Source organism: Danio aesculapii, chromosome 13, assembly GCF_903798145.1.
Source record: "Danio aesculapii chromosome 13, fDanAes4.1, whole genome shotgun sequence".
Classification (NCBI taxonomy): domain Eukaryota; kingdom Metazoa; phylum Chordata; class Actinopteri; order Cypriniformes; family Danionidae; genus Danio; species Danio aesculapii.
The window spans coordinates 13,487,766-13,503,557 of record NC_079447.1 but is presented as its reverse complement, the minus strand read 5'-3'; the positions used below and the strand labels follow the sequence as shown (position 1 = coordinate 13,503,557).

The 15,792-nt window shown below is 34.8% G+C and overlaps 1 protein-coding gene across 1 annotated transcript in view; it reads right to left on the bottom strand.

Moving 5' to 3' along the window:
- The window catches only part of zgc:171482 (zinc finger protein), a 193,498-nt gene extending 179,859 nt beyond the window's left edge, over nucleotides 1-13,639 (bottom strand). Inside the window, exon 1 of the mRNA XM_056471557.1 lies at nucleotides 13,301-13,639. Within this exon, the coding sequence (XP_056327532.1) occupies nucleotides 13,301-13,363 (63 nt within the window). The 5' untranslated portion in view covers nucleotides 13,364-13,639. The remainder of the gene's footprint in view (nucleotides 1-13,300) is intronic.
- Between the last annotated feature and the right edge of the window lie 2,153 nt (nucleotides 13,640-15,792).

The following is a 15,792-nucleotide window of genomic DNA, read 5'->3' as shown; positions in this document are numbered from 1 at the left end:
TACTCAAATGGCCTCCAGAGTGACCAGATCTCAATCCAATAGAGCACATTTGGGATGTGGTGGAATGGGAGATTTACATCATGGATGTGCAGCCAACAAATCTGCAGCAACTGCGTGATGCTATCATGTCAATAGGAACCAAAATCTCTGAGGAATATTTTTAGTACCTTGAAGAATCTATGCTATGAAGGATTATGACAGTTGTGAAGGCAAAATGGGGTTCAACTTGGTACTAGTAAGGTGTTTACTAGTAAAAATTACATATTCATTTAGGTATTTATTGATTATGACAGTCCAGAAAATATAACACTTGCTTTGTAGAGCTTAAGTGGAAAAACTTCTGACTAGTTTGCAAAAATATATTAATTAAGGGTGAATATTTAATGATTGCTTTGATTGACAGATGTGGTTACTTAATCTGGTGCAGATATGAGCTAATTGCATGATGTGAGCCTTGGTCATGTGATAGACAGCTACTACCTTCTGAAAAAGTTTCAATTCTCTACGACTTGTGATTTGGTCTGTCTGGTCAGTTGTAGGGCAGAAAGATAGATATTTATTAGATATTTATCTTATTTATTAGAAACCTTTCTAATAAATAAAATAAAGTTTCAGCATGTGGTATAAAACCCTAAATAGATGTCAAATAAAGCAGAAAGCAAAGAAAACATGCTTGACCAACAACCTAAATAAACAGTTGAAGTCAGAATTATTAGACCCCCTCCCCCTTTGTTTTTTTTTTCTTTTTTAAATATTTCCCAAATTATGTTTAACAGAACAAGGAAATTTTTTACAGTATGTCTGATAATATTTTTTCTGCTGGAGAAAGTCTTATTTATTTTATTTTTGGCTAGAATAAAAGCAGTTTTAAATTTTTTTGAAAAACATTTTAAGGTCAATATTATAAGCCCCTTTAAGCAATATTTTTTTCTCGATCTTTAGTCTACAGAACAAACCATTGTTATACAATAACTTGACTAATTACCCTAACCTGCCTAGTTAACCTAATTAACCTAGTTAAGCCTTTAAATGTCACTATTAGCTGTATAGAAGTGTCTTGAAAAACATATTAATCAAATATTATTTACTGTCATGATGGCAAAGATAAAATAAATCAGTTATTAGAAATGAGTTATTAAAACTATTCTGTTTAGAAAATATGTTTAAAAAAAATCTTCTCTTCGCTAAGCAGAAATTGGGGAAAAATATAAACAGGGGGGTAGTAATTCTGACTTCAACTGTATATTCGCCATAGAATTCAGTCACGTCTTGAAGCTCTTGCCAAATATGCTCACACTTATTTGCTCGCTCATATTCCTGTGAGATGTATCTGTTGTTCAGCACACACACACACACACACACACGCACACGCACACACACACAGAACAAATGTTACAGCATGTTCATCTTAGTTTCTAAAGAGACTTCCATCTGTAGCATATGACACTGGTTAACCCACACTGTCAGAAACCACAAAAAAATCTCTTCAGCATTGTATAAGAGCATATGTTTTAAAATAGATGTTGTTTAATGTGCAAGCTCAGATTGCACATTCAAGAAGAAGAGATCAGATTTGTCATTTGCACTGGCAACCGGCAGGATTTACCGTCTTTTAGTTTCAAACATGAAATATCTGCTCTATAACACTATATAACAATGACTTGGAGGGCTGGATACAATTAATGCAGATGTGAAGATGCATGTTTTTTCTTCGTGATGGATCTTCATGCCTGTTGCCATGGAGCAGTGTTGAGAAAAACACAACTCGAGTGCATGGTCAAAAGAGCAGATTTTCTTAGACAAAAAAAGAAACGAAGAGGCACATAATTATCAATCCCTCTGAGATGGAGCAATTATGTTGATTAGGCAAAAAATATGGTATTTAAAAGAGGTCTCGTGGGTTTCGACTCTGAGCGCGTTAGGAATAATCAAGGATAATCATATTGCTGCTATCTGAACTTCACATTTAGCACACAAAGGGATGTGTTATGGTAGTCGACTAATTGACAAGTCGTAAAACAGCCAACTAACTGCCCAATTATCCTTTAACCTACTGGTTGAGATTAGCATATGCTCACAAGCTTGCGCACATGCAGTTTATTTTAAGTCTGTTGTTATTACTTGCGCAGGAGAGTCAGTGGCTTGCGTATTGCAATCATTTGCTCCATAAACTTCCCCTGTGCACCAGCACCGTATCTATCATTCAGCGCTGACGGGTGTCACAGCTGAGAAAGAATCCCTGCACGCCAGAGATAAAGCACAGAGGGCACAGGACAAATATATCTTCCTTAGAGAAAGCCCCATGCACCTGCCATCCAGAGGTGTAAGGTATTAAACAATACAGCCAAAGCTATGGAAAAAACTAAGCGGATTTCAGAAGAATGGACTGTATGATTTTTGAACAAAGCATATCCTTCTCTCTGTTGCAGTATTGGAATGGAACAATGTGCTAAAAGACATAGTTCAATATAATAATAATGAAAAAAAAAAACGTTTCGGTGAATAATTTAAAGAGGTGGTCCACTACGATATCATATTTTAAACTTTAGTTCATGTGTAATGTAGCTGTGTGAACAACATATTTGAATATAATATGCTCAAAGTTCGATACAAAGGGAGACATTGGCTTTTACAGAGTTAGCTTAGCAAAGCCTACAGCAAACAAAGTTTGGGGACTACAAAAATATACATCCGGGTTAATGAAGTCATAAACGCTTCAGGTTACGTGCATACAACACGTGCAGAGAAGGGGCGTGGCCAGAGGCGCTGTAATGTTATAGCAGACAAAGCTAAAATGGCGTCCAAACGCTACTATTTCCACAGAGCTTCTTCTGTTTCTGTATGTGGGGTTCCAAAGGACACGACACAAAGAGAGAAGTGCTTACAGTTTAATTTTAATTATGTTCCAGAGAATTATAAAAATATATAGCTAGCATTTGACAAAGGAGAGCTTCCAGAATCTCTCCCAGTTCAGTGCTGGATTCGACTAAAAACTTCTCAAAGAAGGAGCAGCTCCAATCCTAATAGAAGACGCTGTGGATTGTGAGACACAGCCTGTAAGTGTTTTTATTTGTTGAAATCGTTCTATTACATGCACAGTTTCTAGTGTTAACGGCATATTTTAGCGAGGCTATAAACATGAATGTAAACAATGGGAAATGCTGTTTGGCATCGTTAACAATTTAGCTACAAATTGATATTTATCCGTCAAACCGCTGTAAACACCCACAATCTTCACCAGTGTGTGCAGTGTCTCTCTATGTGGACGCTTTCTGTGTGTTCAACATTTCAGATAATGAACTCGCAAAAGATATGTGATTGTTTCATAATACTTACACATGCTTATAATCTGAATATATATTAAAGGCACTTGACAGGTTTTATTTTAGAGAGCAGGCATGAGGTTCAGCTGTGTCCTCTTCATTTTCTGTCTGATTCAGGCACATCGATATGGCTAACAGTTACACTGACGAGGCGAAGCGCATGCTAGGACATTACACTTTACCTGGTGATGTGATCAATTAAAGTAAGATATATGAAAAAAATAATATGATTTTTTACATATGCATAAGCATAAGCACACATTGGTTTGCATCTTATAAACACAACCAAGCCTTAAAAATACACTCTGGACCACCGCTTTAAAGTCTCCCTATTGTTCTTTGTTTGTGTAATATAGTTGTTTGTGAATTGAAACAGCTTGCTAAAGTTTTAAAGATTAATGTGAATGACAAGTTGAGTTATTGAGTTATTGTCTCCCTCCATGAAATTAGTTTTCAGTAATTCCAGTCTTACTTCCCATCCAATCCGATGCACAGTAGGTTTGTTAACAAATGTGCATAATGGACATCTATTCATAATACCTAAAACAAACTAAATAAAACGTGTCACTACACAGTAGTGTAAAGGCACACTGCACACTATGTAATTTTTGCCACTAGAGGGCGCATATTCACAACAAACAAAGGTGTGGTTTTTTGATGAGTGTGGAATCATGGGAGTTGTGGTCTTCATTACATTATATGGGACTTCACCCTATGGGACTTCCTCCTACTGAAATCATGTTCGTGGATGAACTGAAGCACAGTGTGACATGACACGGAAGCAGCAGAGCTTTTATTATGCCACAGTCAAATGCTTAGTTCTTCTGGTCATCATCATGTGCGAAAGAAAAACGCTGCATTTTAAGGTTCCATCTAACTAAAAACACAATATATTAAAAAATCTGTGGTGTTTCCCTGTTTTCTATAAAACCAAACCAGAAATCAGGGGTGTATGACATCATTAGCATGAACACACAACACACGGTCCATGTCAATAGTTAAAATTGCTTATTTTTCTGGATTTGAACGTTCTTTAAAACATTTGGGAAAACATAAGTCAGCAAAGGACTGTTCTAGTGGTTTTTGGATATTTCAATGAAAAAACTCATACATATTTTGCCTTATTTTGCCTACAACCAAAAATTATCTCTAAACAGTTCATATTCATGCAGCTGTTTTTGGCCCAGAGATATCATATTAGAATACTTCAAAGTGAACCACTGAACAATAGCGTAGTTTCTAGCATCCAAAGGCAGAGGCACTCAACGGAGCTAAAACACAGTGATATTTAATCATATACCACAGAGGTCTGTGCAGCAGACATCAAAGTAAGCGTATTGAAGTAATTACTAGTAATTTTCATTCTGGTAAATTGTTAGAGAAAATGTACTGGTATTTTTGAAAAGGTCTTGTTCAAACATGATCTCTTAATAGAAAAGTGGATGCAATGCTATCTTGTGAGTGCACTTCCAGTACCGGGTTGAGGCTGGAAGGGCATACGCTGTGTAAAACATATGCTGGAATAGTTGGCAGTTCATTCCACTGTGGCAACCTCTGATGGATCAGAGGAAGTCAAAGGTAAATGAATGGTTCCATGAAGAAGCTTTAACCTGCATCTGTTCTTAAAAATAATAACTTATATAGTAATAATGTAAATATTTACACAGCAAGCATTTTTTGTTTTTAAAAGATGTCTAATAGATGTCTAATGGCTCGTTTCCACTGACTGGTACGGTATGGTACGGTTCGGTTTGGTACGGGTCACCTTTATCAAGCTTGCCTTTCCACTAACAAGCGTACCCTTTTGGTGGGCGTGGTGTATGACAAAGTTTCAGTCTATGTCATTCTCGCTGGAGGAAATGTCTACAATAAAGCTGTACGGGTCACTTACATATCATATGAAAAGCACTTCTCACAAAACAGATGCTTTGCACACATAAACAGCCTACTGTAACGTTTGTAATTATATTAAATAACTAAATAAATGAACATATATAAACACATACAGTCCCTTACAGTCTCCGATATGTTATCAATTACAGAAGAACTACACACAACAGACATTTCGTCCGTATTTAGGTTCAAAAACAACACAATATACAGTCAGTGTAAACCTCTCATCTGTGTCTATAATCTTCAGCAGCACATGTAGCCTCTGTTAGAGAACAATTCCATCATTCTGAGTTCATATTAGTCCAAAAGGTGATAATAACAATAATAGTTAAACAAGGCAGTTTGTTCACGTTTGCTGAAAAAATTATGTGCTCCTTTTTTTTCCGGCTTCTCCTTTGTTTTTACCGCGCTTCACTCTCGCGCTTGTCAGTGTCTGACAGGATCGGGTTTTAAAAGCACGTCAATAATCAAGCGCACGTTATTATCATCAGCTCAAGAAGTTTGTTATTTCAGATATAGACGCACGGCGAGCGCAAGCAAGAAAGCGAAACCGCTCACGGCACAGGGTAAATCTGCTCTACTCCATGGCTTTGTGGCTGTTTATCAAGACGACTACAAGGTTTGTTTGAGCCCAGATCAACCATGGCTCGTTATTATATGTATAAATCATTCCGCTGTAATCTCTCGGCTGTGCGTGTATTTTAAATATGGCATTTTTTTTCATTCTGGCTTGTTGCGTAAGCGAATGACGTATCTCTGTAAACCAATAGCGTTCAGCTGCGCGTCTAGCTCCGCCTTTTGGTACCCTTTCTCGTGTTTGGTACCCTTTCGAAAGGGTGCCGAAAAAGTGGTACGGTTCAGTTCGGTACGCTTTTTGACAGTGGAAACGGCTATAAAAGCGTACCAAACTGAACCGTACCGTACCACTCAGTGGAAACGGGCCTTAATAGACGTCTAAACATAGTCGTCTTGGCTAAAATAAGGCTAAATTTGGGCTGTCAGTGAAAATCTAATAGACGTCTAAGAATAGGACTAGTCATCAAATAAACAGAAATGAATGACTACACATAAAGTCTGTGTAATCTGTCTATTTGACGACCTTTTTTGGGGCTATTCTTAGATATTTATTAGATTTTCACAGCCCAACTTTAGCCTTATTTTAGCCAAGATGACTGTTTAGACATCTATTAGACATCTATTAGACATCTTTTAAAAACAAAAAATGCTTGTTTAGCCTTGTTTTAGCCAAGCTATGTTTAGATGTGTATTATTTATTTATTTATTTATATTTTTTTATAAATGTTTTTAGGGGTTTTATTTTGAAAGGACAGTAGTGGTTGCAGAAAGGGTCGGCAAAGGACCTCAAGCTCAGGTTGCCGTGGGCACCATGGTGCTATATGTCGGCACACTTAACCACTAGACTATTGGCGCCAACTTAGATGTCTATTAGATGTCTAATAAACAAACTGGTTTGCTGGCTAATAACCTTTGTGGAACTAAAAGGTTCCCTGGATGTTAAAGGTCATCAAGTCTTCATGGAACCATCAATGCCAATTAAAAAAAAAAAAAAAAACTTGTATCTGTATTAATGTCTCAATCAATCTTTGCAGAGAAAGAGGGTTGTATGTATTAATAAAATGTTCTTCGCACTAAGAAAAAAAGGTTCTTTGTGGTATCCAAAATGTTTTTTCTTTATAGTATCATTGTTTAAAAAGACACCTTTGAAGCCTTCAGAGTGTATTTGAGTAGACAGAACAAAATTAGAAACCCTCAATAGCCTAAAGGGAGACTTTAAGTTTTAGCCTGTTCCTCATAGAAAGCTGTTTTCTGACTGATCAAAGCACTTGCAGTAAAATACAAGGATCACATAGACTATTTTATGGTGTTTTTTGTCCTTTCTGGAGCTTGTTTTGAATCTTCTGTTCTCCTTTTGTGTTGCACTAGTATAGAAGTAACAGCATGCAGTAAGTAAATACTGATGTTTTGTTTTAAATAAACTCTCCCTTTAAAAAATAGAGCTCTCATGCACTATATATCTATATGATATGTTAGTTCATGCTGTTTTCTTTCCTGAATAAACAGGAGAAGTGAAGCCCTTACCCAGCACAAAGGCACAAGAGAAAGAGAGAGTTGGATTGTGGAGAAGTCAAGGAATGTTCAATTGTAAGTGCATTATTGTTCACATCTTTGCTCAGGGACGAGTCAAAATTACTTTGTGGTAATCGACAGCGTGCCACACATGCTGTCAATACAGCTTCAGTAACACTGGACCCAGAACCTTCCTTAAGATGTGCTACAGATTCAGAGACTAAACATTTCTGCTCTTGACAGTAAAATGGTGAAAAAAAGTCAGTTCAAAGTATACTATATGTAGATACACTCACCGGCCACTTTATTAGGTACACCGTACTAGTACCTGATTGGACCCACTTTCGCCTTCAGAACTGCCTTAATCCTTCGTGGCATATATTCAACAAGGTACTGGAAATATTCCTCAGAGATTCTGGTCCATTTTGACATGATAGCATCACGCAGTTGCTGCAGATTTCTTGGCTGCACATACATGATGCGAATCTCCCTTTCCACCACATCCCTAAGGTGCTCTATTGGATTGAGTTCTGGTGACTGTGGAGGCCATTTGAGTACAGTGAACTCATTGTCATGTTCAAGAAATCAGTCTGAGATGACATTATCCTGCTGAAAGTAGCCATCAGAAGATGAGTACACTGTGGTCATAAACGGATGGACATGGTCAGCAAAAATACTCAGGTAGGCTGTGGACAAGTGTACCTAACAAAGTGGTCGATCATTGTATGTTTTATATTTAACAGAGATGTATAAAGTACTAGAGACCCAGACTTAAGTAAAAGTACAAGTGCTCTATCAAAAAAGTGACTTGAGTGGAAGTAGAAGTGCTCTTTAAGTACCATACTTAAATGAAAGTACTAAAGTATTCAACATTTTTTGTACTTAAATATTGCAAGTAGTTCATTTCAAAATTTACTACTCAAGAACTGAAAGTAAAAGTACAGGTATTGTGTAATGTAGTTATTAAAGAATGCAGTCAAAAGACATCATATTGTTTTGTTAATTTTAAATATCTTTTTTGGGGGCACGTCATTAAGCAGAATGAAAAGAAACATGGTTTACGATACTGTTTTTCTCTCGCGCTTGAACTACAGATCTGACAGATTATAACAGCTTTAACACACACCTTTCAAAATTGTGTCACAAAAACATTCCGCAATCCACACAAAACGCTATTGAAACCCATTTTCGGATCGCACATTACTGGTTGTAAACGCTGTAAACGGAAGTTCTAAACATTCTACCGGAAGCCGCTGGTCACTATGGCACCCTCCATGCAGCAGTCAAGAAAAAGATTTATAATTGTAACGAGTAGGGGTGTGAATCTACACTGGTCTCACGATTTGGTTCGGTTACGATTATCATGCCAACTTTAGCAAATTAACTAAAGTAAATATTATCTCACTTGCTTTTTGAGCACTGACAGGTGAGGTCTTACACCCCTATGATTGGTTATTGTCTTCACCTGCTCAACAGAAAGGGCTGCGATCGGCTTTAGAAATGAAAGCGCTGTTCACCGATGGCGGGAAGAACAGCTGCGGTTACAGTCTATATGTGTATAATACGCGGTTATCACAGGTAATCCATAAAAGACACAGTGGAGAAAACTTGCATCTCAGGCACGCTCATGTCAGGATCCACAAGTATCGCTTTAACACCCAAGAGGAGAGGAAAAGTTACCTCACAAACAGGCCAGTGCAGCGGGTCAAATGTCCGAAGTGAGAGAGAGAGAGAGAGAGGCAGAGATAGAGTTTTACAGCATTTCTCCGTAGTAGTGAAATAGCGGCTCGTGTGCTGTGCCGCCTTCATTGTAGTAAGAGCGTTATTTATTCGCCCTCGCCTCTTTCGCCATAGTATTCTACTGCGATATTGCGCATAGGAGATAAGTGATGTCAGTACGTAATAACCGCTTATGATCTATTACTGAACCAATATCAATAATTTTGACACCCCTAGTAATGAGTAACGATACAGCACATTAAAAATCTATCAGAGTAAAAGTAATAAACTCATCGAAAATGTGTACTGAAGTAAAAGTGGAAGTAGGATAATAAACAATACTCCAGTAGAGTACAGAGACAGCCTTTTAGTACTTAAGTACAGTAGTGAAGTAGTTCTACTTCGTTACTATACATCTCTGATATTTAATATTTGTCATATTATGAATCACATCATAATACACTATTCTTCCTTTAATAATGTTCCTCCATAGTTCATTATAGTTCACTGACTGCATGTTTACAGTTTCCTAGCAACATAGCAAATTGGTGCATTATTATACAGAACCAGCCTCGACCAATCACACTTTAGAACTTTGGGGTTTATGTAATATGTTCGCAGATCTCTGATGGGAAACACTCAGTGTACAGTCGGATTATATTTAAGCATCTGTGAAATTAAAATATAAGTAATGCATATCTGGTTGTGAAGCTGCTCTGCTCTTTGAATGCTAAACAACACAGTGTGAAAGTTGATGAAAATATATCACAGATGGTGCAAGCAGCAGACAGCGGGTCCTACTGGACTCTAGCAGAATTCTGACCCAAACCAAACAAAACACCCTCACCGAAGAGCACATTTCTGATCAATTCCAGAATAAAAGCAAACGACAGTGTTGAAAACACAGCATTGGAAGCATGTATTTTGTAGTAAATAACACTTGTGCATGAAGTGTTGGCAGCAGTGCAGTTGGCGAACACTATGAATCAAGGTAGCAGAGGCAGAAGATGTCAGCACGCTCATAAAACACACACCCCTCATCTGTTTCTGCCTGAATTTTCAATGTCTTCTGATTAACGACAATGTTAATTCAGGATTGTGCCAATGGTGTGGACATCTGTAACACTTGCTGTATTCTGTGTCTTGTTAACATGAATATGAGTTTGTAGTAACACGAAACTGACAAGCAGCTCTTATACGGATGCACTTGTAAAAGTTCTAATGGATAAAGATCAATGTAACTTAAACTCTGACAATCTAAGGCTTCTCACCTAGTGGTACAACTTCAGTTTACAGCAGAGTCTGACACTTGTGGTTTAATGGAAAGCATTTTAAGGTTTTGTCATCTCAGTACAAAAACAGAAGTTATGAACATACAAGTACATGGAGGTTATGATATAATATGATAAAGTATGTGTAGCAGAAGTTTGGTTTCAAACTTAAAGCCAAAGAAAAGTGTAAAATAAGACGTTTTAGGGCTATGTACAACATAAATTCTATTAGATTTAAAAAATAATCTGTCACACTTTATTGTAAGGTATAATTCTTACTATTACTAAAGCATTAACTATGACTTTTACCTTAATAAACTTCTAATTTGCTACTTAATAACAGGTATTAAGGTAGTAGTTTGTGTATTAGGTATGATTAGGGAAGTAGAATAACATCATCAGAATATAAGTACCAATAACAGGGTTTCTCCAGGTTTTATTAAGTCAAATTTAAGACTTTTTAAGACGATTATGAATGAGATTTTAGACTTGTACGGGGCTAAACACTAAGGATTTTTGGTTATGGCCCAGTTGGACTAATGGAATTGGAAAAAAACTATTGTAGTTATTTCTTAACCACATATTTTAATGTGTCAAAACAAAAAAAAAAGTTGTATAGACTTTTTTTTCAACATGTTTCTTTTTTTTTAATGACAAGTTTAACATTCAATGTTTAAAAGAATATTTATTATGAAGAAAACTACACGAATAATCTAAAAAATACATTTGTGTGCTTTTGATCCAAATGAATTACATTAAGTATAACTCCTATTCAACCTAATGCGTTTCTGTTATAAAACCTTAAGTTTCACGCCTATTGATAAATATTATGTCCGCTCACACTTTCTACTGTAAATAGTTTTTGTGGAAATGGAAGATTATGTAAAGGGATATATTGCTGTTATTATCATGAGGAATTGTGTAATTGTTTTTAGTTTTCTTTTTCTGATTAGGGATTTTAATTTGAAAAAAAAATGCTGTTAAATGTCTGTAAAACATCAGTTGTGAAAGAAACATCTTTTTGCAATAAAAAACATATATAAATATAAACATAAAAATATCTATATATATCTATATATATATATATATAGATATATAATATATTATATATATATATGTTTTTTATTGCATATATATTATATTATATTATATTATATTATATTATATTATATATATATATATATATATATATATATATATATATGTAGATAGATTATTGGTGATTGGATGGGTTTGTCTCGATTGAGTAACGTTACTCTGACAACTTTTAAAATTAAGATCTGTTTAAAATGATTTAAGACCTACAACACAACAAATGTAAGATTTTTTTAAGGCCTAAAATTTAGTTTTTGACTAAAGACCCTGTGGACACCCTCTAATAAACAGGCAATATCTTAATAATAGGCATGTAATAAGCCACTATATAGTGAGAATTTAAATATAAACTAAAGGGTTGCTGAGAATAATTAAATGGAAATGTGATGTATCAGTAACACTTTACAGTAAGCTTTCATTTGTTAACATTAGTTAATGAATTATTAACTAACTATGAGCAGTACAGTTCATCAGCATTTATTCATCTCTGTTAATGCTGCTTGATTAAAATACCTATGAATCGTTTTATATTTTAATTCACTTTATTCCAGACACTAGGTCCAATAGTACAAAAGACAGACAAAGCAATACAAACCACACAATATATACCTAAAAAAAAGAAAAGACAGTTATGCCAATATTTCATCGAAGGTGACTGAAAACGCACCTCAGCAAGTCTAGGATTTATCAACAACATTAAAATACTATTTTCAGAATATATATATATATATATATATATATATATATATATATATATATATATATATATATATATATATATATATATATATATATATATATATAGATAGATAGATAGATCAAATTTCTCATCAAAGCAAAAAATGATCAAACTCTTACCTTAAAAAATAATTCACTTGCACTATCCCATCTATGTTTTTTAAGGCGAATCCTCATGCAATCATTGTATGCAACCTACAGCTCATGGAGACTTTCTTATTTAAAATGATACCACAGAGGAGCTGTGTATAAAGAACTGTTCTAAAGAGGTTTACCTGCTCCAAGACACAAATAAAACTTTTTTGTCACTCATGTCTTCAATAATGAAATGCCCTAAATATTTAACAGTTTTACTAATATTTAAAACTTGCCCTGACAAATAAAAATCATATCTCTATGTTATTTGGTTCTACATGTATCTTTTTTTAATTATATTGCACATCATATCTCTGCCCATAATCTTCAAAAATATTAGGCAGCTACTGAAAACCAGCTCTACTTGGGGAAAAGATCATTCATGTAATGATTTATTATAGCATCACCAAGCAAAACAGCCAGTCCTACAATGTTAGCTCACAGTGCATTAATTATCAACAAGTACGATTCTAATTTTATATGAAGTTTGAAATCAGCATTAAATACGATTTATAAATGTTCAAACATTGTTCAGTGTAGATTAATGCAGTAGTACAGTTAATATTTAAACAAAGTAACCCTTATTTTTAAACTTAAAATCTAGTTTTTCCTTACTTTTGTGCGCTTTTTACATTTGTAAAATCATTTCAAATATCTTCTGGAAAGATGTCCTTTATTACTTTATAATATATCAAATTTCAAATCATGTGTAATTCTCAATGGATTGTCAATTGCAACTAATATGTTCATTGTAACTTAGTGTAAAACATGCCCCGCTATCAACGTGCGTTTAGCGACCAGTGCCTTTTTCTCCCCCCTATGCTATAATGAAGAAATTGCACAATATATTTGTACCTCCAGTTCTTTAATGTATAAATGCCGATCACTTTCAAGTTTAAACCAACCCTGACAAATATTTACAAGAGTAAAAGTGTGACAACTAGTCCCGGTCTCCTCTATTTCTGCCAGAGCATCACTGTTCGGTTAAACTCCCACCACCAGCATCATCATCATCATAACAAGTGTATGTAAACTTGCCTTTGCGTTAGATCTGCTGCGATCTCCTGGAATCCGGCAGCCCAGATCCGTGTCAATGATCATCAGCTGGAGTTAGAAAGAGATCGCACCTGTATCCGAGAAACTTCAGTTCGGCTCGGTTCGGAGCTCAAGCGGAGAGAAAGCTTCCCCGCAACACTTTGGTGACAATGTTGCAGAACCAACCCAGACGGTGTACTATCATAATATCGGGTCCTCGCCGTCCATAAACCGCGCGATCGTAAGCGATGATGGGAGGACGCGGAGAGGAGCGCGCGGCGACGCCATCAAACTGCGCGTAAAGCGAGAGCGCACAGATATAAGTAAGAGCGCGGACGCACACGTCAGTTATCCACAGATACTACTAGCAGAGATATGGATTACACACACACACACGCTCACACACACACGCTACCATTCTCACAGCATCTCGATTGCAATATTCTGAGCGCCCCTTTTGAGAACAGACTCTAACTGCTTACTTTTGTCTTGTCTTTGGTTGGCGTTTCGCATCTGTTGTCGCGTGATGGTACAGTGGTGGTAGCAGATGGTATTCCAGATGTAAACCGTGGTACCTGTATTTCTGTTCTTTGGTGTTTATAATTGGCTATGTGGTACGCTGAGATCCAAAAGCGTTAAACGGTTTTATAGCATTATTCATTTTGTTAGTCATAAGCGAATTAAGAGGCTCATTATTTACACTTTTTACATTAAAGTGTTCAACCGTTATTTCCAAAAATATTGGGTTACATTTTATAACAATTACTAAGTAATATTAATAAATATTATTATAATGAATACCTGTTTTGGATTTGTGTTATTGTATTGCACGTAACTAATTATGCATAATTTACTGTTATTGCTAGTCAGTATATGTTCTGTAAAATAAAGTGTTAAGAAATTTGGAAATATTAGTTTATTATACTTTTATTGAAGTACATACAGCTAGCAATTTCTAAAAAAAAATATAATTATTATTATTCATTCATTCACTTATTCATTCATTTTCTTTTCGGCTTAGTCCCTTTATTAATCCAGGGTCGCCACAGCAGAATGAACCGCCAACTTACCCAGCACGTTTTTACGCAGCGGATGCCCTTTCAGCCGCAACCTATATCTGGGAAACATCCACACACACTCATTCACACTCATACACTACGGACAATTTAGCCTACTCAATTCACCTGTACCACATGTCTTTGGACTGTGGGGGAAACCAGAGTACCCGGAGGAAACCCAGGTGAACTCAGGGAGAACATGCAAACTCCACACAGAAACGCCAACTGACCCAGCCGAGGCTCGAACCAGCGACCTTCTTGCTGTGAGGCGACAGCACTTATTATTATTATTATTATTATTATTATTATTATTATTATTATTAGCTGTCTCTGCCTATATCTATCTATCTATCTATCTATCTATCTATTTTTAACACTTAAAATGGCCCTTGTTTAGACATAATCCTAAATTCAGGTAACAATATAACCAGATGTTTTGTTCGGATTTAGAAATTTCCAAAAAAAAAATATTAAGGACTTTTTGTATATTTTAACAAATGGAGTCAATGACACCAATGCCTTCAAACTGTTTATTTTTTATTAAATTTAAGGAATTCAATTTAATGTAATTATTTGTTTTTAATAAAACAGTTTTTTTCTAAAATCATCTCAAAATGTCAAGCAAGGGAAAAAATTACCACAGACTTTGTTTGATTTGATTGTCCTGTGATATTTAATGTGCAATAAGTCGTTAAACCTCAGTTTTACTTGTTCCACTTTTACTGAAATCCCTGTTGTAAAAGGATGCCATGAAAAACATTCTCTATTCTATTCTGTTCTATTCTATTCTATTCTATTCTATTCTATTCTATTCTATTCTATTCTATTCTATTCTATTCTATTATTTTATTCTACTCTTTTATTCTATTCTGTTCTATTCTACTCTATTATTTTATTCTGTTCTATTCTATTCTATTATTATTCTGTTCTATTCTAATAATTAATTTTATGCTATTATTCTATTCTACTCTATTTTATTCTATTATTTTATTCTACTCTATTATTCTATTCTATTATTCTGTTCTATTCTAATAATAATTTTATGCTATTATTCTATTGTATTCTGTTATTCTATTCCATTATTCTGTTCTATTCTATTATTATATTCTATTATTCCATTATATTATTTAATTCTATTTTATTCTATTATTCTTATCTATTCTATTATTCTATTCTATTATTTTGTTCTATTCTATTCGATTATTCTATTCTATTCAATTCTATTCTATTCTTTCTAATATTCTATTCTTATATTCTATTTTATTGTTGTATTCAATTCTATTCAATTCTATTCAATTCTATTCTATTCTATTCTTTCTAATATTCTATTCTTTTTTATATTCAATTTTATTCTTGTATTTTATTCTATTCTATTCTATTCTATTCTATTCTATTCTATTCTATTCTATTCTATTCTATTCTATTCTAGTAATGCAG